At 48.9% G+C, this 23,471-nt stretch overlaps 1 protein-coding gene across 39 annotated transcripts in view; it reads right to left on the reverse strand.

Moving 5' to 3' along the window:
* LOC128874148 (twitchin) overlaps nucleotides 1–23,471 on the reverse strand; it is an 86,572-nt gene that overhangs the window by 5,213 nt on the left and 57,888 nt on the right. For all 39 annotated transcript variants that reach the window (XM_054118567.1, XM_054118564.1, XM_054118560.1 and 36 more), the window contains 35 exons: nucleotides 23,180–23,454; nucleotides 22,594–22,900; nucleotides 21,423–22,304; nucleotides 20,878–21,177; nucleotides 20,517–20,798; nucleotides 20,135–20,434; nucleotides 19,347–19,649; nucleotides 18,201–18,659; nucleotides 17,414–17,536; nucleotides 16,440–17,327; nucleotides 16,051–16,353; nucleotides 15,073–15,954; nucleotides 14,727–14,982; nucleotides 14,324–14,649; nucleotides 13,943–14,245; nucleotides 13,045–13,429; nucleotides 12,741–12,946; nucleotides 12,194–12,654; nucleotides 11,517–12,051; nucleotides 11,223–11,417; nucleotides 10,627–11,110; nucleotides 9,772–10,024; nucleotides 9,349–9,683; nucleotides 9,137–9,252; nucleotides 8,778–9,062; nucleotides 8,561–8,700; nucleotides 8,120–8,383; nucleotides 6,666–7,282; nucleotides 3,932–6,256; nucleotides 3,710–3,843; nucleotides 2,722–2,929; nucleotides 2,038–2,190; nucleotides 1,455–1,681; nucleotides 1,077–1,367; nucleotides 206–577 (listed from right to left, as the gene is read on the reverse strand). In XM_054118567.1, the coding sequence (XP_053974542.1) occupies nucleotides 206–577; nucleotides 1,077–1,367; nucleotides 1,455–1,681; nucleotides 2,038–2,190; nucleotides 2,722–2,929; nucleotides 3,710–3,843; nucleotides 3,932–6,256; nucleotides 6,666–7,282; nucleotides 8,120–8,383; nucleotides 8,561–8,700; nucleotides 8,778–9,062; nucleotides 9,137–9,252; nucleotides 9,349–9,683; nucleotides 9,772–10,024; nucleotides 10,627–11,110; nucleotides 11,223–11,417; nucleotides 11,517–12,051; nucleotides 12,194–12,654; nucleotides 12,741–12,946; nucleotides 13,045–13,429; nucleotides 13,943–14,245; nucleotides 14,324–14,649; nucleotides 14,727–14,982; nucleotides 15,073–15,954; nucleotides 16,051–16,353; nucleotides 16,440–17,327; nucleotides 17,414–17,536; nucleotides 18,201–18,659; nucleotides 19,347–19,649; nucleotides 20,135–20,434; nucleotides 20,517–20,798; nucleotides 20,878–21,177; nucleotides 21,423–22,304; nucleotides 22,594–22,900; nucleotides 23,180–23,454 (14,175 nt within the window). The remainder of the gene's footprint in view (nucleotides 1–205; nucleotides 578–1,076; nucleotides 1,368–1,454; nucleotides 1,682–2,037; nucleotides 2,191–2,721; nucleotides 2,930–3,709; nucleotides 3,844–3,931; nucleotides 6,257–6,665; nucleotides 7,283–8,119; nucleotides 8,384–8,560; nucleotides 8,701–8,777; nucleotides 9,063–9,136; nucleotides 9,253–9,348; nucleotides 9,684–9,771; nucleotides 10,025–10,626; nucleotides 11,111–11,222; nucleotides 11,418–11,516; nucleotides 12,052–12,193; nucleotides 12,655–12,740; nucleotides 12,947–13,044; nucleotides 13,430–13,942; nucleotides 14,246–14,323; nucleotides 14,650–14,726; nucleotides 14,983–15,072; nucleotides 15,955–16,050; nucleotides 16,354–16,439; nucleotides 17,328–17,413; nucleotides 17,537–18,200; nucleotides 18,660–19,346; nucleotides 19,650–20,134; nucleotides 20,435–20,516; nucleotides 20,799–20,877; nucleotides 21,178–21,422; nucleotides 22,305–22,593; nucleotides 22,901–23,179; nucleotides 23,455–23,471) is intronic.

Consider the following 23,471-nt stretch of genomic DNA (forward strand, 5'->3'; position numbering starts at 1 on the left):
CGCAACCGATTTGAAATTAGTGTTGCAAACCGTTTGCACTCTTTATTTTACCTATTCCACTATCTTTGTTTTACCTAGATCCACGGTCGCATGCAACTACATAGTTTCAGAGTGGTTTGAAATTGATCGGTCGCGCCCGTGTGCGATCGGCCTAAGTTCTTTCATAAATAGATTTTAGGAGTAGTACCCAACGATTCCACCGTACCTTCGACAATGACGACGCAAGTGGTCTCGTCCTTTCCGTGTTTGTTGGTCGCCACGCAGCGGTACTTGCCGCTGTCCTCCGGCTTGCAGTCGATAATCTCCATCGTCACGACGCCGTCCGAGTGCGTCATGGCGTAGTGATGCTTGGAAAGCTCGTCTCTGTCCTTGTACCATTTAACCGTGGGCGGTGGATTGCCTGCGAGACAGCAGAGGAGCTTGCACGTTTGCCTGACTTGGATGACGCGAGGTCGAAGCAGGAAGGTGAAGCTCGGCGCCGATTCGATGGTCTCCAACCAGACGTTGTAGCCGAGAGGTTCTCTTCTTCGCACTGGATGCAGTTCCGGTCTGTACTTCGGTATCTCTACTGGTAGCGCTGAAAGTCGAACGCGATGATCGTTAGAAAACCCTTGAGACTCTCGTGGCGTGACTTAACACTTTATTTACCGGGAGCCTATTTATAGGCTTTTTAATTGTAGTATTTACCTATTCGAATTTATTTACTATGTTGATGGTTAACAACTTATAGTGATCAGTATTTGGAAACAGACTTGGCTTTCAATGTACCCAGTAACAGTATGGAGGAATTGTTGTCAGCCTAGATTGGCATATACTACTGTAGAAAATTCTTTCTCGAATTAAAGACTGTTTCTAAATAGCCCAGTAGATAAAGTGTTAAAAGCTAAGTTGGACAGCGAAATGTTTATACAGGGTGTCCCAAAGCTCGCGCTGATTGGTCGGTGTTTTTCGTTAATAATTCAAAAATGAAAACCTCATCGACTCAGTATCGTCTCAACTACCCCCTGTTTCCGGCTCCTACGAGAGTTTTGGGACACCTTGTACTCCCGACGAAAGCACGGTAGATAGAGACGTACGTTGCACGTTGAGGAAAACGACCTCCTCCCTGTAACCGTAATGATTCTCAGCCCTGATCACGTATTCCCCTCTGTCCTCGAGCTTCACTCTGTTGATGATGAAAGTGTAGTCCTCGCCGTGGTATCGTTTCATGAACTTGACGGATTGTCTGAGCTCCTGGTTGTTGTGGAACCAGGTGAGGGTTGGGTCAGCGGTGGCGATCACGCGACAAGTGAACTTGACGCTTTGGCCCTCGTAAGCGAACGCGCTCGTAGGTTTGATGACGAACCTTGGCGCGGCTTGTCGTCGATCTGCGAATCAACCAACGAGTTTAGATCCAAAGTTCGAGGCAAACCTTTCGTCTCCTTGTCATATTTATTCGCGACACTGTCCCTCACCGAAGCAGGAATCGTAAATCTTGTATTTCTCGATCAGCAGTTTCCTGAGCGAGGAGTACTCGGCCAGTCGACCGATGGGGAGGACGTATTTGTCCCAGTCCTCGTACTTGGCGCGCAGTCTGTCCCTGAAGCGGAGGTATCTGCTGCTGGAGATCGCCTTGGTTCTGTCGCTGTGGTCTCCGGTCAACCACGCGTGCACGAGACATTCGTGGGCAGTCATACGTTTCCTGAATGGAAAATGTTTCAATGAATTGTTTCAACGAATTGTTTCAAGAAAGTTCTTTCGTATCTAGCTTAACCACTTGCGCTGGAAAGACTTGCCACGCACGTCGCGATGGTTTCGGCACAGAATCGCCAACGACGTGGTCATGTACGTCGTCATGCGATGGTCACAGAAACAAAAACGACGTGCATTATATTTGTATAATTTTATAATCAATCGATGTTCTATATTTCCTTCGAAAAACTATTCCAAATAAATTAGTCGATAATAAATTAGTCTAGAAAATGTATATCTTTTTCCGATTTCTCTGAAGAAATGCAAGTGGTTGATACGCTTAGGCGTTGTTAATGGCAAACGCACTCTTTATTCTTGACGAGCAGTCGCCTAATGAAGTCCTTGCCCTCCTCGGAAACATCGCGGAATGCTTCTTCGTCGAAGTCCCAGTCGCAGGCCTTGACGTTCTTCAGGGTTTCGATGTCGTTGTCTCCGGCGAACGGTGAAAGGCCGCTCAACCTACGATCGAATTAGTTTACTCGGATACTTTAATACTCATTAGCGAGCCAATCGGCAGTATTCGCATTGAAAATAATAGAAACCATTGTTCGAGAACTAGACAAGAATGGTACGTCCACCATACAAGAGCGAATATGGATACCGAGACGTTCCTGTTTCGAATTTGCCTTAATATCTACATGATCCAGCCTAGCAGAAGTTAACTTTTGTTAAATCACAATTCAAAGCTACGACATAATTCTAGCTAAAGGGAAACGAGTTTATAATAGGCACATCTAGCTCGAAGTAGCGAGTATCTATTTTAAATTGATAAGAAGTAAATGTTTTTAAATTATAGAGCGTGGAGCTCAAATATTTTCCCAGGCTCATCGGACCCCTAACGAGTATCTATCTTAGAAGATGTTGCGCGAGCGCCTTTGCGTTTGAAATGCACGCGCTCTTTGACATTAGAGCCACACGGCGGAAATCGCGAGAGCGCCCATTATTTTCCTGCCCATAAATACTACAGAAGCTAATCAACGTTTTGCTTACAGGACGTAGGCCAAAACACCGCAGGCCCACATGTCCGTGTAGAATCCGACTGGTTCGCGCTCGACGATCTCAGGAGCCGCGAATTCGGCTGTGCCGGTGCTGATCTTGACCACCTCGTTGGGATCGAGCTTCGTGGCTAAACCGAAGTCGATCAGTTTCACGTTGGAGCTGTTGCGCGTCTGGCACATGATGTTCTCGGGCTTGATGTCTGGATAAGTATCGTTATTATTAAACAGCGGACTCTTATGCATTTACAGGAAATTTGGAGGTGGATGAAACTACAAAATGCAGGCAGTATGCAATAATATAAAAAAGAATGGAAAGTAAAGCTCATATTGTAATCTATGCAGGGTAAAATAAATTCCTATTTGGGTTCAGTTTTTGGATGCAGGTTTGCTAAGATTTGATTAGGAGGTTGCATTGAAAGTATATAAAAGTATCAATCGAAATATTTCCCCTCAAAAGCTACTTCTTTCTCCCACTTTTCTGGGAAAAGTTGAATTCCGCGACGAAAGAACAGTTTATCTATCGAGTTTATTCATTCAGCAAGCCAATTTTCAACTTCTTCGTAAGTACGGAAATGTGTCTCTTCCAAACCATGTTTGCATCGATCTGAACAAGCAATAATTTCTTCATTGGATCTGAAGTAATTTCGCCATAAATGTGTTTGATATATTGAGCATTTTTTCTGAACTTTTCTATCTAAACCATCCCATAGTTCCACTACAAAATTGAATATGGCAGTCGAAACATTTAACATTATTAAATGTTGCTAAATACACACCCAATACAGAATTTAGCAACAAAAGTTGTATAGTAATAATTTACGGTGTATATTAATTATTCATTGAAAGTAGTAAGTGTCCACACATTTATGAGCAAGGGTTCGATGCAACCTCCTAATATTTTGCATAAAGACTCGCAGTCTAGTTAACATTATCACGACGAAGACACGAAAGTCTCCCAAGACGGAAATCTATTCATTTACCCAAGTGTATGATGTTCTTCTCGTGCATGTGCTTGACGGCCTCGCAGATCTGCCTCATGTAGTTGATGACCTCGGCCTCGGACATGGTGTACCCTTCCGCCGTGATCCTCTCGAAGAGTTCACCGCCGGACAAGCTGACCAAACAAAAGGTCGAGATTACGAACGACGCAAGAGCCCTTCCACCGTACGCGATCGCCGCGTCTACGCGAACTGGATACTTACAATTCGAATATCAGGACCATCTCGTCGTCGTCCTCGAAGGCATCGTGGAGGTTGATCAATTTCGGATGGTGCAGCTGGTTCATTATGTCGATCTCCTTCCTGATGAGCTCCTTCTCCATCGCGTGGGACACTGGAATAAACTTGGCGGCGAATATGTTCCCGGTGGCGCGTTCGCGGCAGCGATGGACGACCCCGAAGGCGCCCGTGCCAATCTCTTCGAGGATGTCGTATCTGTCGTAGACGGAGATGTGCTTGATCTCAACCGGCTGCGGCACGTATTTGCTGTAAACGTCGAAGACGAATTGATCGTAGTCGCGCGGTTTCTCGTCGTCCCTGCCGCGAATCTTCTTTCCGGTCGCGTCCACTTTGTACTCCTTCTGCTTGAACTCCCTCTTCACGGTGCCCTTGGTCGTTATCAACGGCGTCACCTCGCTGGGATCGGATCTCCCGTAGATGTTCTCCGCGCAGACCCTGAAGTCGTACTGGTGTCCCGCGCTGAGTCCCGTGACCGCCATCGAGCAGAACCTCGTGTTTCCAACCCTGATCCAGCTGGTCATGGGGTGTTCCCTCTTTTCTACGAGGTAGTTGGTGATGTTGCTGCCGCCGTCCCAAACCGGTGGCTTCCAGCTGAGGGCCAGCGAGTCGTGTCCAACGTTGTCGATCTGAGGGAATCTGGGTGGGTCTGGTCGGTCGCTGATCTGGATCTTGATGATAGCCGTGTCCTGGCCAAGATCGTTCTCCGCGGTGATGCGATAAGGTCCCGAGTCGATTCGGCTGCCATCTATGATGGTCAGCACGGCGTGTCTCTCCTTCACCTCTACCGTGTAGTGTCCTCCGGATTCTATCGTCTCGCCTTCCCTCACCCAGCTGATCTTGGGTTTCGGGTAGCCGGTGAACGGAATCTTGATGACCACGTTCACGCCCTTGTCGAAGAACGCGGTGTCTCTGAACCGCGGCGGAACGTTCAGTTTCGGCGGGGTCTTTATCAGAAGCTCGCCCTTGGTCGACTTGACGCCGCATTTGTTCACAGCGCGACAGAAGTACTCGTCCGCGTCCTCGCCGAATACGTCGTGTATCACCAGGTTGTGCACGTCGCCCTCCGAGTATATGTTGTAGCGAGATCCGCTGACGATCTCGCGGGCGCCCTTGAACCAGGTGATCGTCGGCCTCGGGGTGCCTATGATCTTGCACGTGAACGTCGCGTTGTGGTTCTGCACGCAGTTGACCTTGTGCAGAGGCTGTATAACCTCCGGAGCCTTCGCCGCCTGAGGATCGGTGATCTTCACCGAAGTCGAAGCCTTGGACTCTGGACCAATGCCCGCGACGTTCTGGGCGAACACGCGGAACTCGTATTGCCTTCCTTCGATCAGGTTGGTGATGTTGATCTGCGTCGGCATGCAGATGGCGACGTTCACGCGTTGCCAAGTCTGGCTGCCGGCCTCGCGCTTGTCGATCCAGTAGCCTTGAACCTTGGACCCGCCGTCCGTCTCGGGCTTCTCCCAGGAGAGGTGCACGAAGTCTCCGCCGATCTCGGTGACCTTTGGCGTTCCCGGAGGACCCGGTGGATCGAACGGCGCCTTGGCCTTGATAGGATTCGCTCCTTCCAACGGTGGTCCCATTCCGTTGTCGTTCACGGCCATCACTCGGAACAGGTACTCCTGTCCCTCCGTCAGGCCCTGCACCATGAAACTGCAGTCCTTGCAGAAGGACGAGATCGTGATCCAGTGAGTGTGGGTGACGTCGCGACGCTCGACGACGTAGTGAGTCACGCGAAGACCACCGTCCACCTTCGGCGGGTGCCAGGACAGGGTGCAGTTGTGTTTGTTGATGTCCGAAACGTCCAGCGGTCCTGTCGGCGGTCCAGGCAAACCGGTGATGTACACGTTGAAGGAACCGCTCACGCTGCCGCTGTCGTTCGAGATCGAGAGATTGTAATTGCCCGCGTCGTCCGACTGGATGTCCTTGATGAAGATGATCAGGTAATCGTCGAACACGGTGTACTTGATGTGAGGCCCGTCGTCGATCTTCTTTCCATCCTTCTTCAGGGTAATCTCCATGGGCTGGTCGCCGCTGTAGTAGATCTTGATCTTCGTGTTGTCGCCCTCGGCCAGGTACAGGTCGTCCGGCATACGCTCGATGCGCGGCGGGCTGCCGATCTTCAATCTGGACGTCGTCGTGGCCGCGCCGAGCGGATTCGCCACTTGGCAGCTGTAATCGCCGTCGTCCGCGACCATGACCTCCGATATCACCAGTCTGTAGATTCCGTCGAACGCCTCCGTACGGAAACGACCGCCGAGAGTGATTTCCCGGCCGTTTCTCAGCCACCTGGATGAGCGATATTGGTTAACTTATAGTTTACGCGTGAAAAGGAGATCAAGAAATTTTAACATTATCTAATTATCTCTATAGCGATATAAACTGATATCGTCTAATAAATACGTGCTAAACGTAACTAAAAGGTATGCAGGTTTATGCAAAATGGAATAACAATATTATTTTAACGATTGTAGAATATATTCGACATTCTGTATTATCGTATGTCGTAAATGCATAAAATGGGTAGTCTATTACGAGTTGAATTTGCGGAACAAAATGGTACCTGTGTAATTCAATAAAAATATATTAAAATTCAAACGTGCCTTTGAATCTTTCTTAAAAATTGCCACGAACTTTCCTGGACAACTTAATGTAATAAATCATCAAAATCTTTATTTTAGCAAGCATCTCAACTAACCTGGCCGTCGGTAGAGGGTTTCCAGTGGCCTCGCACTCGAACACGAGAGTCTTGCCGAGTGGCATGATCTGACTGACGGGCAACGTTCTGACGAACTCTGGCTTCTCGCCGCCCACGACCTCGCAGATCTTGACGGGCGTGGTGCAGGAGCTCGGTTCCGACCTTCCGGCGGCGTTCACCGCGAAGATCCTGAACTCGTAGTCGCCGCGCTCTATCAGATGCATCACGGTGTACTCCGTGTCGGTGACGTTGTACTCGTTGCACTTCGCCCAGATGGGACTTCCGACTTCCCGTTTTTCGATCACGTAGCCGGTGATACGGCTGCCACCGTCGGAAATCGGCGCCTCCCATTTGAGATCGACGTAGTTCTTGCCGACTTTGACGACTTGCGGCGTGCCAGGTGGCGATGGCACGTTGAACTTGCTCTTGATCTTGAACGCCGGCGAGGGCGGGCTGGGCCTGCTGTATCCGGCCGCGTTCATGGCTCGTATCCTGAACTCGTACTCGTGACCAGCCGCCAGACTGTAGCAGATGTAGGTCGTGTCTTTCACTAGGTAGTCGTTCGCCACTCGCCACGTGGCGTCGTCCGCGGGATCGCGGAACTCGATCTTGTAACCCTAAAGGGAGCAAAAGGTATTAGTCCTTTCCCTGCGTACAGTGATCTTTGTTGATTGTTTAACGCTTTGCACTCGAGAGGTGACTCTCAGTCACCAGTAGGTTTCACGTAATAAATGTATCAGCAATAATGGTTCTTTAGGTTTCATTTCTTTGGAACTCGAGGTGTCAATAAAATGATTGTCGGTGAGGTAAAGGTGACCTGATTCTCAAATCTCGATAGCTTAGAATTCATGGCAATAGAATGCTAAGAAAGCATCTCGAGTTGCTGGTAGATACTAAAACGAAGGTCTCGAGTGAAAAGGGTTAATATTGTCTGGGATACAATACACAACTCGTTCATGTCTGACCATTTCTCGACAATTCTACTTAAGGAGTTCGTAAATATTGTGTAGGGCACAATAGAACTCATTCGTGTCTGACCGTTTCTCGCCAATTCTACTTACGGAGTTCGTTTAATAAACAAATCAAGGAGTATAAACTAAAACTGCCTCCGCTTTCGGTGACGGTTATAAGTAGACTGCGGATCAGTATGCAAAATAAAATCTTCGCGAACATGACAAAAATTGAACCTAAATAGGAATTTATTTTATTCTGCAAATATTACAACATGAACTTTACTTTCAATCTTTTTTATATTCTTGCATATCGTTTGCATTTTGTAGGTTCTTGCAAATTCGAATTCCCTGTAAATGCATAAAGATCCGCAGTCTACTTATAAGTCTACAATAAAGATTCTTCCCTTGCAAATATTGATTATAACAAACTGAACGAGCGTGTTCTACTTAAGGAACTTGTACCAAAGAAGTACACGCACTCTTGGGTAAGGACGCGTTTACCTGAATACGCGAACCACCATCGGATATCGGCCTGGTCCAAACCACAGTGGCCTGCGAGGTGTCCCAGTCGATGACGCGTGGCTGTCCAGGCGGGTCCGGTACGGTGAATGGGAATTTGGCAGTGATCGGTTCATCCGCCTGGAGCGGCTCCGATATTCCGTACTGGTTCTCCGCGCGGATGCGGAAGTTGTACTTGCGGTTTGGTTCGAGGCCGAACACGTCGTAATGGGTGTTCCTTACGAAACTGCTCAGCTTCACCCAGTACTGAAATTAATTTGTGTTCAAGGTTAATCTTCGACGACTCCTGTTACTCGTAGAAAATAATTCGTGTAACTGAACCTAAATTCCTAAACTGAATGACATAGATGGGAAGGCCTGATGGTCACGAGCTCTAGTACGAAGTTGAATGTAAAAGAAATTCTAAATGAAATGGTAACTCACGCCAGCAGGGTCCAGTTTCTCGACGATGTAGTTCGTGACAGGTGAGCCACCATCGTCGAAGGGAGGTTTCCAGGACAGCGAGCAAGTTTCCGGGGTGATATCGGAGATGTCCAGAGGAGCTTGAGGCGGAGACGGTTTGTCTGAGGGCAAGATAGTTTCCTTGAACTTCTGAAATGATTTCAATTGATTCCTGCAACTGTTGGGAATTAGTACTCACCGACAACGAGAACCTTGCAGGAGGCAGAGTCGGTGCCGACGGTGTTTGTGAGATAGATGGTGTACGATCCCGTGTCGGACCTCTTGGCCTTCTTGTTGATGAATTGCGAGGCGATGTCCGTGGTGTCGAATTTGATTCTGTCTCCCGTGAGAACCTCTTCGCCGTTGATGGACCAGCTGGGTCTCGGCCTCGGATTGGCGTTGAATGGAACCGTTATCGTGAATGGTTCTCCAGCGATCACCGTCATGTCGCGGATGCTGAGGTCTGACGTGATCCTCGGTGGGACTGGAAGCGACACGTTTGGTTAGAGATATGGATCCTTACGGTTAAAAGGATCGCGTGTTCTCAGGGATACTCACAAGGTTGCGCGCTAGCTCTGATCACTTCGGAGTTGGAACTGTATGGCCCACGGCCGGCAGCGTTTTCTGCAGCTACGCGGAACTCGTAATCGTGATTTTCGATGAGCCCGGTCACCCTGCGAGAATACAATCGGTTCGTTGAGCACGTGAAATCGTCGATCTTTAATGTTTACGTCTTCTTCAAGTTTTATAAAGGTTAACGCGAACGTTACCTGTAAGTAGTCTCGTGAACGAGAGACGGGGTGGCTTTGGTCCACTTGTCCTCGCTCAACAGACGCTTCTCGATAACGTATCCGAGGATAGGAGATCCTCCGTCGTGGCGAGGCTTGGTCCATGTGATCGTGATGCTGTCTTCGGTCGTTTCGACGCCTCTCGGTGCTCCGGGAGCGCCTGGTGGATCGAACGGATGTCTGGCCTTGATCGGATCCATCGTTGTGACCGGATCAGACGTGCCGTACTGATTCTCAGCCATCACTCGGAACTCGTACATGCTTCCTACCGTCAGGTTCCTCACTCGAACGAACGGCGTCGTGACGTAGCTGCTCACCTGTTAGTTGCATCGATACAAAGTAAAGGACCGTCGCAGAAGATTCGTCTTACTTGGATGTTTCGATATACAGTACGGGACAACGGACCTTGGACCATGTGCCCTTCGGTTCTCGCTTCTCGACGACGTAGTTGGTGATGTCCGCACCGCCGTTGTCTTTCGGCGGGTTCCAGAACAACGTTAGTGCATCTCCGCCGAATTCGTCGGCGTGAAGGTTCACCGGTGGATTGGGTCGGTCGAGAACCTTAACGTTCACGGTGGCCGTGTCGAAGCCTGAAGAGTTGCGCAGCTGGAGTCGGTATTGTCCTCCATCCGAGCGTTTCGAATTCTTCACCACGAGACTGTAGGAAACGGAGAATTATTAACATACTAGCTATGCCCCGCGGTTTCATCCGGGTGGAATACTATTTATTTTATGTCGTTCGCATTTGACCGCGTGTCCCTTCGTGAATCGATGAATAGATGATTTTGCGAGGAAAAAATGAATCGAAAATGAGCAACAGAGTTTTTTAATTTGAGCTTTCAATCTTGAGAAAATTGGTATTGAATCTCCTTGGAGCACGTGTATGACTTGAACAACGTGTCTGACCATTACAAACCATTTCTACTTATATTGCTAATTTATTATATATTTATTTATTTATTTATGTTGCTTGTTATGTTAGTGTCCATGTCATTTGGTTGTAATGATTTAAAAAATTTGCATAGAAGAGGTACGGTACATTAGACGATGGCAACATTAGTAGAACTGGCTAGTCGTGGTCAGACATGACTGGAAACCTTTCGATTTATTTTTACGAGAACGAAGCCTCCTATGAAAAAGTATCATTCTTCACTTTCGATTCGTTTTCAAGCAAAGAATCATCCCTTATATTCTGGACATTCCGTATTATTCTGTATTTTGCTATATCGTGTCGTCGTTATCGAGAAATTCAGAGCGTACCTAGCAAAATCGTCGGCCAACTGTTGGTGGACGCGCGAGTCCGTTTCATCCTTGACGACGTCGTTGGCGAACCACGTGGCGGTGGGTTTGGGGAAGCCGATGTAAGGTACGTGAATGGAGAAGTCTTCTCCAGCACGAACGGTGATGTCGCGAACTCCACCGAGGTCCATGACCGGTTTGTTGGGCTGTTCCTCGATGACGATCGGATTGCTCTGTCTGCTGGGGTCGCTTCTCCCGACGTCGTTCACGGCGATCACCCTGAAGAGGTACTCCTCGCCCTCGGTAAGCTTCGGCACCGTGTAAACGTTCGTTGGTATCGGTGCGCCGTTCACGTCGTCCCATTCGTCCTGAGCTCTGGTCTTCATTTGGATTATGTATCCTCTGATCTTGGCACCGCCGTCGCTGCGTGGCGGACGCCAGCTGAGGGTCACCGAATCCTTGGTGATTCTATCGGGCTTCGGTGGTTCGGGAGCATCGGGACGCACTGGAAACGTTTCATTGTTAATTACGTTTAAGAAAATATGAAAAAGAGGAAATCTATTTTAAAATCATTCGTAGAAACGAAGACACTTTTGTTTTATAATTAGGACACTTACGACGTTGGTGTCCAGCAGTGATCGGCTCGGTGGGCTTGCTAGGCGCGCCAGGTCCGGCTTCGTTGACAGCGATGACTCTGAATTCGTATTTAGAGCCTTCGTGTAGGTCTTGGACGGTGAAGGTTGTATTCGGAGTCGGATAGTTGTTGACTTTGAGCCATTCGCCGCCACGCTCGCGTCTTTCCACGTAATATCCTGGAGATGGAAATCGAACGATGTATCAGGCATGCAAGGATACTAAATCCAACCTCCGATCCAATCGAATCAAAATTAATTCCTTAATAAATTCCTTACCAGTGATGGGCTTGCCACCGGTGTTGAGAGGTGGATTCCAGAAGAGACTGCAACTGTTGGGAGTGTACCCGAGGATTTCAGGCTGGCTGGGGGCATCCGGTGGATCGTACGGGCTCTTGGCGACGACTGGTTTGCCTTCCAGGGGCTCCGAAACGCCGTACATGTTTTCGGCTCGGACCCTGAAGATGTACTTCTTACCCTCGGTGAGTCCTTTGGCGGTGTAGCTGGTTCGCGGACAGTATCCAGGCGTTTGCCGCCAGTTATCGGCTCCGACGTCCGACACTTCCACGATGTAGTTGGTAATGTCGGATCCACCGTCGTCCAGAGGTTTGTTCCAGGACAGAGACACGGTATCTTGCGTCGTACCGGTGTACTGGAGCGGACCCTGAGGTGGTCCGGGCCTGTCCACCACGATCACCTCGATATCCGCCGAATCTCTTCCGTGCTCGTTCGATGCTGTGATCACGTACAGTCCGCCATCCTCTCGGACCGATTTCTCGATCGACAGGTTCGTACGGTCGCTCTTCGTCTCGGTCTGAAAACGATACAGTTCCTTCGTTAATAAAATTATTATTCGTTGAGTTGGTACCCGTTTTATCGAACATTTCTTTGGTTATTAATCTAATAGCAGGAGCGCCATCGCGACGACTATAAATAAAACTGTGTTCTTTGTTTACCGTAATTCGAAGAGTTTCCAAGAGAGGCCTTGCATCCTTGGTCCATTCGATGGTGGGAGTCGGCGCGCCGGTCAGTGGAATGTTAACGTTAATTGGTTCACCGGCACGGACCTTGATCTTGCGTCCGATGAGCGCGTCCAGGTTCAATTTCGGCTTCTCTTTCATCGGTTTCGCGATGAAGACCGACGACGTGTCGCTAGGCTTTCCAGATCCAGCGGCGTTTATGGCCGTGACTCGGTACTCGTACGCGTGACCTTCGGTTACGTGGTCGTCGTAGTATTCCGCGTACTTGGTGGGCTCCTTGGTCACCTTTAACCAACGACCGGTCGCGCGATCGCGTCTCTCCACGTCGTAACCGATTATCTTCGATCCTCCGTTGCTGATCGGCGCCAACCACTTGATCTTGATGTGATCCTTGTCGGCGTCTACTAATTCTGGCTTGCCAGGCTGTCCAGGCGCGACTGTAGCCAACGAAATTTCGCGGTTAAAACGCTCGGACACTCGCCTCGTTTTAATCGTTCGCGGTTGAAAAGAGAAAGAAACTTACCGAATTGGTTCTTGGCGACGATGGAGCGGTCGGTGGTTAGCGGCTCGGAACGACCTTGAAGGTTCTCGGCGCTCACTCTGAACTCATAGGTGGTACCTTCGAGCAACCTCGGTACTGTGGCATGGTTGTATTTGGGATTCACGTGTGTCACTGCAGGAACCCAGCCACCGCCGTGTGTCAAGTCTCGTTTCTCGATCACGTATCCACTGGAAGAAGCCATTAAGTTTGTTTATTTCGTGGTTCTCGCCAAGAGCCCTTCAGAAACTATCAATTTATTTAATTTATTTATTTAATGATCGCTTACGTGATCTCGCTACCGCCGTTGTCCTTGGGCGGCTTCCAAGACAAGGTGACCGATTGGCTCGTGATTTCCTCGTACTCCAGAGGCGCCTCTGGTGGTCCTGGTCTATCAAGGACGATCACGTTGAAGCTACCCTCGTCTATGCCGCTGCTGTTCTTCAGCAGCAAGTGGTACAATCCGGAATCGGATCTCTGGGCGTTCACCGTGTGAACGATAGTGTGATAGCCGATCGAGGTGACGGTTGTTCTGTTCGTAGTCTCCAACGATTTGCTTCCAACTGTCCACGTGACCTCCGGAGTGGGTTCGCCGACGAAGTCGATGTCGACGTGGAAGATGAGTCCAGCCTTGATTCGAATGTCTTGCAAGGGCGTCTTGATCTTTGGCGCCACTGAAAGAGTTCAATTTCTCTGCGTTATTGACACGTTCGATTTTAATCGTTGCATACGGTGTGCAGTTTCGTATATTTTTTATATTCGAATATTATATATTAGAATAAGGATATTTTATAAGGAGTAGTTTAAGTTATCGAAGTGTAAAGAGGTTGTATGGAAGCTGCCCTGCAAACTCCGAGGAGAGGCAGAATAAAATACATTACAATTACAATTTTAACCCTTTGCACTCGAGAGGTGACTCTACCATTAAGTTTCACGCAGCAAATCTACAATACCTAATGTTTCTTTAGGTTTAAGTTATTTTGGAGCTCGAAGTGTCAATAAAATGATTGTCAGCGAGGTAAAGATGATCCTATTCTCAAATCTGGATACCTTAGAATTCATGGCAATAGAATGCTAAGAAACATTTCGAGTTGCTGGTGGATATACCAGTAAAAAAGGCCTCGAGTGCAAAGGGTTAATTGTTACGAAGAATTCGAAGAGTCACGAAGGAGATCGACGAAACTCACGGTAGCGAGGCTTGGCGGTGATGAGATCGCTGGGCTCCGATGGTTCGGATTGTCCAGCAGCGTTCACGGCTATCACGCGGAATTCGTACTCCTGTCCCTCCGTCAAGTCCGGAACGGTTGTGTTCGTTTGATTCGGAGGAACGTGGACCGCGTTCACCCAGTAAGGGCTACCTTTCTCTTTCTTCTGAATAATGTATCCAGTTAGCGGAGAACCACCGTCGCTGGTCGGCGCTGGCCACTGCAAGTCGACGTGGTCCTTGTCCCAGTCTGTGATCTGTGGTCTGCCAGGTGCTTCAGGCTCGTCTAAAGATAAAAAAGAAATTACGTAACATTGTTTCCGATCTAACAGAAGGTTTGGATCGTTCGATGGTATCTGCTAACCGAATTCGTTCTTAGCTACGATGCTCTTGGACGCCTCCAGAGGATCGGATTCTCCGATGGTGTTGACGGCCTTCACGCGGAACAGATATTCCTTGCGATGGGTCAACCTAGCTACTTCGTGGCTGAGTATCATGCTCATGCCGGCATCGGACCAGGTGCCTCGAGACAAGTCCATCTTCTCGACGACGTAGTGCAAAATTGGACTGCCACCGTCGTCCAATGGATGCCTCCAGGCCAGGTGGCAACCTTCCTTGGTGATGTTGCTGATCTCCAGTGGTTTCTGAGGCGGCGAAGGTCTGTCCAGGACGGTGACCCTCGCGTTCGCGCTAAAACGAACGGATTTCGATTAATTTCTCTCGGCCGAAATAATTACATATGCGTCACATCGACGAGTAAAAGATACCTGAACTTTCCATGCTCGTTCTGCAAAGTCAACGCGTATCGACCTGTATCCGAGCGCACGGAGAACTGGATCTCGAATGTGGTCTCTGTGTTAGTGGTGTACATCTCGTGGCGAGAGTCGGCCATGATTATCGCTCCGTCCAAGGTCCACGTGGCTGTAGGCTTGGGTGACGCCTGGATCGGAATGATGTAGCTGATCTTCTGGCCAGCTCGTACAGTCAAGTCGCTCATCGCGTGCGGGTCGAACGACGGGGCAACTGCGACGAGGAATATCACGATTAATCGAACATGGACTTCGAAATATTTTCTGTGTAAAATGTATTATTATTATTAGTATTTGTACTTACGGAATCGTGGTTTCGCGACGATGGGAGACGAGGCCTCGGATGGTTCTCCAGGTCCAGCCTTGTTGACGGCGATCACTCTGAACTCGTACTCCTGTCCCTCGACCAAGTCGGGAACTCTGACGTTCGTCTTGTTGCCCTCCACTTCCACGGCCTTCTCCCACTGTCCGAATCGCGGTTTCTTCTCGATGATGTAACCCGTGATGGGTGATCCGCCGTCTTTCTTGGGCGGTGCCCATTCCAAATCGACGTGATCTTTGTCCCAATCGGTGGCGACTGGTGCCCCAGGTTTATCTGGCTTATCATACGGGTCCTTGGCAGTGATGGTGTCCATTCCAGTGAGCGGCGCCGACTCTCCCTGCTTGTTCACGGCACGCACGCGGAACTGATAGTCGTGTCCCTCGATCAGGTGATCCACGTGAGCGGAAGTCGACGAGGCTTCCGCCACCGGCACCCAACGCATGTTCTCCGTGTCCATCTTCTCGACCTGGTAATACTGAATTTCCGAGCCGCCGTCGTCTTTCGGTGGACGCCACTTCAGGTTGCAGCCGTTCTTCGTCACGTTGTCTATCTTCAGCGGTCCCTCGGGGGGAGATGGTACATCCAGGACGTTCACGTTCAACGTGGCAGCGTCCCTGCCGTTGATGTTCTTCACCTCCAGGGTGTAGACTCCCGAATCGGAACGTCTGGCTTCCATCACACGAACCTTGGTGTTGTAATCCTCGTTCACGATCTTGATGCGATCGTCCGCCATTACCGATACGCCCTTCAACGACCACGTCTTGGATGGAGGCGGTTCGCCGGTCACGGGGACGTCGAAGTCGTAGAAACCGCCTGCCTTCACTTTCACGTCCAGCATGTAGTTCCTGTCGATCTTCGGCGGAACTGGAAGAAGGGGTTTTCGTTGTTAACGGATCTCCAGATTATTTATTGTTGGAGTACAGGTAACCCTTCTATAACACGGTGGATAGGAATACTTACGGTTCTTAGGTCGCGCCAAGTGCGATTTGGAAGCATCGGATGGTTCGCCAGGACCGGCTTTGTTGACCGCCCTGACCCGGAACTCGTAGTGGGTGCCTTCGACGAGGTCGTTGACCTTTCCACGGTTCACGTCGCCTTCGACTTCGGCGCACTTCTCCCAAGTGGGACTGTACTTGTCTCGTTTCTCTATGATGTAGCCGGTAATAGGCGAACCACCGTCCTCTTCCGGACGTTTCCATTGCAGTTCGACAAAGTCCGAGTCGTAGTCGCTGACGGTAGGCGTGCCAGGCTTTCCTGGTTCGTCTGCGATCATTAAAAACTCCGTGAAGACAATAATCATGTACAAATAATCATAAATACACCGGAATATTCGAGATGGATTTACTCACCGAACGGATTCTTCGCTTCGACGGTTTGCATGCACGCGAGCGGTTCCGATTTGCCTTGCTTGTTGACTGCCCGAACCCTGAACTTGTACTTGTGACCAGGAGTGAGTCCTTCCACGTCGAGGGACGTTTCGGGTCCATCGGTTTCTCCTGCGGGTACCCATCGACCGGTGGTCTCGTCCATTTTCTCCACGATGTACTTCTCGACGGGCTGGCCGCCGTCGTCCTCTGGAGGCTTCCAGTTCAATTTGCATCCTTCCGCGTGGACGTTCGACGCTCTGAGCGGTCCTTCAGGCGGGCTCGGTATGTCCAGAACGGTTACCTTGACCACCTCCTCGTCCGTGCCGTTTATGTTCTCGGCAGTGAGCACGTACTTGCCGGAGTCCGCTCTGGTAGCGTTTCGGACGCTCAAACTTGTGTTGTAGTCCACGTGCTTCACCTTGATGCGTTCGGTGGGTCTCACCTCCCGCTTGTTCAACGTCCATTTCGTGGTCGGAGGTGGCTCGCCGGTAACCTTTACGTCGTAGCTGAAGTTCTGACCGGCTTTGATTCTGACCTCCACCAAGTTCGTGCGATCGATGCGCGGCGCTTGGTTTCGCGGCTTGGCAATGATCGTTGGCGTCGGATCCGATGGCTCGCCGGGGCCGGCTTTGTTTACGGCTCGCACGCGGAACTCGTACGGTTGGCCTTCTATCAAGTCGGGAACGGTAGCGGAGGTCTCGTCCGCGGGCACTTCGACGGCCTTTTCCCATTCGCCGTACTTGTCTTTCTTCTCGATTATGTACCCAGTGACTGGCGAGCCGCCGTCGTTCGCCGGCGGAGTCCAGGCGAGATCGACGTGATCCTTGTCCCAGTCTGTGGCGCGCAGGTCGCCTGGTTTGCCTGGTTCGTCTGGAATGTCCAAGGGGAATGGGTTAGAGATTATGGTGTAGAGATTATATTGAAATTTTACTGAATGTCTGCCTTGATTCGCTCACCGAATGGATTTTTGGCTAGGATCGCCTGTTCCGCCTCCAGAGGCTTCGACTCTCCCTCAGCGTTCACTGCGCTGACGCGGAACAAGTATTCCTTGCCTGGTGTCAATCCTGTCACCTCCAAGTCTGAAAGAACGCAGGAGTTTCATCGATCCAGTCACTCGTATGCTTTATTTACAGAGTGTCTCAGCTTAAGTGATACGGAGCTCTAACACCAAAACTATCGGGCGTATGCAAAATTGTAAATATGGAAATTGCATGGGAAAATAGGGCGCATGTTTCAGCGAGAAGGAATTTTTGTTTTCTTTGTTATTTAACGAGATATGATTGTCAAGTTTCGTTTTTCTAATGGAACTGTATATTTTTGTTTAGATTATGCGATAGTACTTTTCAAGACGAATTCATTTAAGCTTTAATGTATTTTTGAATGAATTATCAAAGCAAACTTTGGAAGGTTCTATCTCGAAAACTAATAAAAATCTGGTAAATACATTGAAGCTTAATGAATTCGTCTTGAAAAGTACTATAGCATAATCTAAAAAAAAACATACAGTTCCATTAGAAAAACAAAACTTGACAATCATATCTCGTTAAATAAAAAGTTAACAAAAATTCCTTCTCGCTGAAACATGCGCCCCATTTTACCATGCAATTTCCGTATTTGCAATTTTGCATACGGCCCATAGTTTTGCAGAATAGTAACGTATCGACGTCACGTGTAACAGCGACGCAAGCTTTAGCTCGATTCGTAACACTTATATATTTTCTGCAAGAGGAGGATCGGACTTACTAGGCTCCGTGGATCGACCGCAGGATACCCAACATCCGGTCTCTGGGTCCATCTTGTCCACCTGGTAGTATTCGATGGGAGTGCCGCCATCGTCCTTGGGTCTCTTCCATTTCAGTTTGCATCCCTCCTTGTGGACGTCGGTCACTTGAAGAGGTCCTTCGGGAGGCATCGGTTTGTCTGTCACTACGACCTGTATGGTGACGGAGTCCCTTCCGGACGAATTGCTGGCTGTTACGTGGTAATCGCCGCTGTCGTCGCGGGACACGGGACGAATACTGAACTTGGTGCTGTAGTCGGAATTGTCGATCTGCACTTTTCTGTCGGAGTGCAGCGGGATCGCGCCGTATCGCCATTCGATGTGCGGCGGTGGTTCACCGATCACGTTCGCGTCGAATCTCAGCAGCGAACCGGCCGAGAGAGTGACATCCCGCAGATTGCGTCGATCGATCTTGGGTGCCACTGAAACGACGAAGATTTATACGCGACCGATCGATCGATAGGTGCCAAAACTGGACTATTTATAAAGCGTTTGGTGCGGTGCTTTACGAACAGAAGTATGTGCGATATATTTGCGACGAGGATACGGGCTTGTTTGGTGTCAGGGATACGATATGATAATGAAAAATAGTTGGACAAGGGCCACGGATATTAAAAATTACAATGTTTGCTGCTCGGTGGTGCAGCGGGAACCTTCGTTGTCGGAAATAATAAAGAGACGCAGCATTTGAACGAGTATCGATTCGACTAAATTTCGTCTATTTACACATATCCGTAACGTGTCAGTTCCGTATCCGTTCAGTTCCGTATCCGTTCAGTTCCGTATCCGTTCAGTTCCATAATGTTCCATCAGTGTCAGTGATTTTAAATATTCTTCTGTTGTTTTTGAATGGGCATGTTCGCCCATTTTTTTATTTTTAACTGTTTCTCGAAAAGTTTTCTTCTATCTATGATAATTTCGGAGATAGCCTATTGCAGCCGAAACTTTATGGGGTCGTTTCACCCCTTAAATATGAAAACGGGTCAATATAAAAAATACGTATATCCTATTTTTCGGTCCTTTGAAACATATCCAAAAATCAAAACAATCGGAGGCGGACGCCTAAAAAGCTTTCCTTGTAAGCGTTCATTGGGATTATGGGTACTTACAGAAGCGCGGTTTAGCCGTAAACGTTTTGCTGGCGTCGCCAGGCTCCGATTGGCCGGCCTTGTTCACAGCGATCACGCGGAACAGGTAATCGTTGCCCTCGATGAGACCGTGGACGAGGGCCTTCGTGGTTGGCGTCTCGATTTCCAGAGCTTTCTCCCACATTGTGCTGTATTTGTCTTTCTTCTCGATGATGTACCCTGTAATTGGCGATCCTCCGTCGCTGACCGGTTCCTTCCAGGTGAGATCAACCTGGTTGGCGGTCCAGTCGACCGGTTCCGGTGCTCCCGGAGGGCTTGGGACAGCTGAAAGAAGTTTGTACAGTTGAATACACGGACCTCCAAGTTCTTAGATTTTTATTTTTTTTAACATTGAAAATCTTTTTATTTTCGAACAGCCGACATCCATGTCCCGTCATATGATGAAAGAAGGTGAGGCGATGAAATGGATGGGTAGTAACAGAATAAACATGAATGCGATGAACCTAGAGAAGGGCAGCGAATAAAGAAGAGGGCGTAGCGAAAACACCAAGATATGTCGGTGAGTTTTATCGTTGCAAGAGGTATACCCCCTAGTGGTCGGGATCGTTTCTGTGCATTTATCGTAGAGACAGTGCATTTGAGGAGACTTTACTGTAGTAACAAAATCTGATCTAGATTTCGGAGAATAAATACGAAAAAATTGTAGTAAATTTGTAGTGTTGATATCAATGGAATAAATAACCTTTCAAAATATTAACAGCTCTCGTGTGCGCGAAGTCTGCAAATTTGTTCAATTAAAAAGCACTTACTGAATGGATCCTTAGCCACGATCGAGCTGAAAGTCTCCAAAGGTTCCGACTCTCCTTCCTTGTTGAGCGCCTTCACTCGGAACTTGTACTCGTGTCCAGGCGTCAGTCCTTCCACCTTCATTTCCGGTCCCATCGTCTTACCAACCGGTAACCAGACACCGGTCTCTGGATCGAACTTCTCCACGACGTAACCCTCGATGGGCTCGCCGCCGTCGTCTTTCGGCTTCTTCCATTTCAGCGTGCAACCCTCTTTGTGGATGTCGGACACCTCGAGCGGACCTTCGGGCTTGCCAGGCTTAGCTGTGGAAAATTCGAGATTTTAAATCCTTTTTTTTTTTTTCAACCAAATACCATTGAAGCAACTAAACGGAAGAGGACTTACAGACAACGGTGACTTCGACGTCAGCGGTGTCAGATCCGTGCTGGTTCACCGCTGTGATCTTGTACAAACCGCTGTCCTTGCGCTCGGGTTTGTCGTTGAAGAACTTGCTGTTGTACGGAACGTTTTGTATGCGACGGTAGGTCGTCACTTGTATGCTCTTGTTGTTGAGGACCCACGTGACGTCCGGCGGCGGTTCGCCGATGATCTTCACGTCGAAGTGGAACGCTTCGTTCTCGCGTACCGTGATGTCGCGCAAGTTCTTCCTGTCGATCTTCGGTGGAACTGAGGATAAATAAATTATACGTTGAGATTGGATAACGAAGAGAGCGAAATAAAGAGAAGAAATGAAAACCGTTCTTACGTCGTCTGCTCTTGGCTGTGATGGGCTTGCTGACGTCCGATGGTTGGCCAGGACCGGCTGCGTTGACGGCCTTCACTCGGAACTCGTACTCAACGCCCTCGTCGAGGTTGTCGATGCGTCCTTTGCATTCAGGCCCGGTCTCGAGAGCCTTTATCCAACGTGGCCCGTCTTTTTCGCGCTTCTCGATCACGTATCCGGTGATTGGAGATCCACCATCGGTCAATGGTGGAGTCCATCTTAGATCGATATGATCCTTGTCCCAATCGGTTGCCTCTGGACGACCAGGCGGGCCTGGTTCGTCTATGAAAAAGACAAAACGATATCAATCGATCGCTCGATGCTCGCGAGTCTCAGCCGGAGGTAGGCAAAATTTTATTCGAAAAAAAAAAAAAGCGGACGAGTTATAAAACAGACGAAACAGTTAAATAAAACAATGAACATATAAGTGTTTATTTGTTCATTGCGAAATATTTCGAATAAAAGGTAGTTTGTCTTTCCTTCGCCTGTTTCGGGGTTTTAATCGAGGAAAATGATTTGACGCTAACCAAACGGATTCTTCGCAACGATTCCGTGGTCAGTTTCCAAAGGTTCCGATTCACCCTCCGCATTCACAGCGGAAACTCGGAATTTGTACTCCTGACCAGGCACCAGATTTTCCACGGCCATGTTGGGTTCCTTCGTGCGTCCCACTGGAATCCACCTCCCGGACTCCGTGTCCATTTTCTCGACCACGTAGTGATCCAGGGGTGAACCACCGTCGTCTAGGGGCGGGTTCCACTTGAGGTTGCATCCCTCCTTGTGCACGTCGGATACTTTGAGAGGACCTTCCGGTTTTCCAGGCTTGTCCAGCACCAGAACCTCGATCGTGGCTTCGTCTTTTCCGGAGCTATTTTCCGCCTTCAGGGTCAAGCTGCCACAGTGAGCTCTGCTGGCGGACATCACTATGTACTTCGTTCTGTAGTCCTCCAGTTCGATGGATAAAATACCACCGGTTTCCTGTTTGGCCTTGTTGAGGTACCACGTCTTCGTTGGAGGCGGTTCACCGGACACCTTCACGTCCACGCGAATGTGACTGCCAGCCTTGACAGTGATGTCCTTCATGTTCGTGCGATCGATTCTAGGCGCGGCGTAGCGATCTTTGGCGACCAAGCTGTCGCTTGGCTCGCTAGGTTTACTCTGACCGCCCTTGTTCACCGCCTTCACGCGGAACTGATACTTTTGTCCTTCGACGAGGTCCTCCACGCGTCCCTCGGTCTTGTTTCCAGGCACCTCCGCTGCTTTCTGCCATTTACCGTACGAGTCTTTCTTCTCGATTATATACTTCTCTATCGGTGCTCCGCCGTCGTTCTTCGGAGCTTTCCATTTCAGGTCCACGTGATGTTTAGACCAGTCTTTCAGATCTGGTTTGCCAGGTGCTTCTGGCTCGGCTGTGATTCAAAACAAACGACATTTAGGACACTACCAGAAGTAAACGCTAGGTATACCCGGTCCATGAAATTGACGTATTTACAAAATGTTTGATAAAGTTCGAACACGTAACATAATTTCACGAATTTATGAATTCACGGGACATTTACGAATTTCATAAATGAATAACAGACGATATAAACGGACAACGACAATTACGATTAAAACGAACAATAGTCAACCTTCATCGTCAATCTTCATCGGTCATCGTTTTAGAGCGATCTCAAGATTGATTTCACGTGTACTCACTGTAAGGATTCTTCGCCGTGGTCGGAATTGCCGTTTCCAAGGGCTCAGATTCGCCCTCGGAGTTCACAGCCTTCACGCGGAACATGTAGTCCTTGCCTTCGTTGAGGCCAGTGACGTCAGCTTCCGGAGTTTTGCTCGTGGCGCAGGGTACCCATCTTCCAGTATCGACGTCCATCCTCTCGATCACGTAGTGATCCACCGGCTCGCCGCCATCGTCGTCTGGCTTGTCCCATTTCAGTTTGCATCCCTCCGCGGTCACGTCGGACACCTCCAGAGGTCCCTTCGGTTTGCTGGGTTTGCTCAGAACCTGAAGCAGCAACGTTTGTTTTTAATACCTGGCTGTATGTATGAAATGCACTAGTTGTAAGTTTCAAATTCGATACCGGATTTTTAAATCGAATTGTACACTTGCAATTGGTTTGTTTTTAATATCTGGCTCTATATATGATATCATTGCATAATATTCTTTTCAACAATAGTTAATACGACATAATAATAATATTGTTAAATACAATATTATTTTTTGAAAATTTCGTTTGGAAAACCAGGCTTCTAAGGATTAAAGACATTTCCTCGACGAACTTACCTGGATCTCAACGTCCACTTGATCGGTGCCGCTGTCGTTCTTTGCGATAACGGTGTACGTGCCGGTATCGGATCTCTGGGTTTTGGTAATAATGAAAGTGGTGTGGTACTCCTCGTTCTCGATCTTGAGACGCTCCATGGTCTTCAGGACGGTGTCTTTGAGCTTCCACGTGACAGTTGGAGGCGGTTCGCCTTGTATGTCCGCCTCGATACGGAGCAGCTGTCCCACTCGCATTACTTTCTTCTGGAGATTCTTGCGGTCGATGCGTGGAGCCACTTTACAAACAAAGGTC

The sequence above is a fragment of the Hylaeus volcanicus genome, chromosome 3 (genome assembly GCF_026283585.1).
Source record: "Hylaeus volcanicus isolate JK05 chromosome 3, UHH_iyHylVolc1.0_haploid, whole genome shotgun sequence".
Classification (NCBI taxonomy): Eukaryota; Metazoa; Arthropoda; class Insecta; order Hymenoptera; family Colletidae; genus Hylaeus; species Hylaeus volcanicus.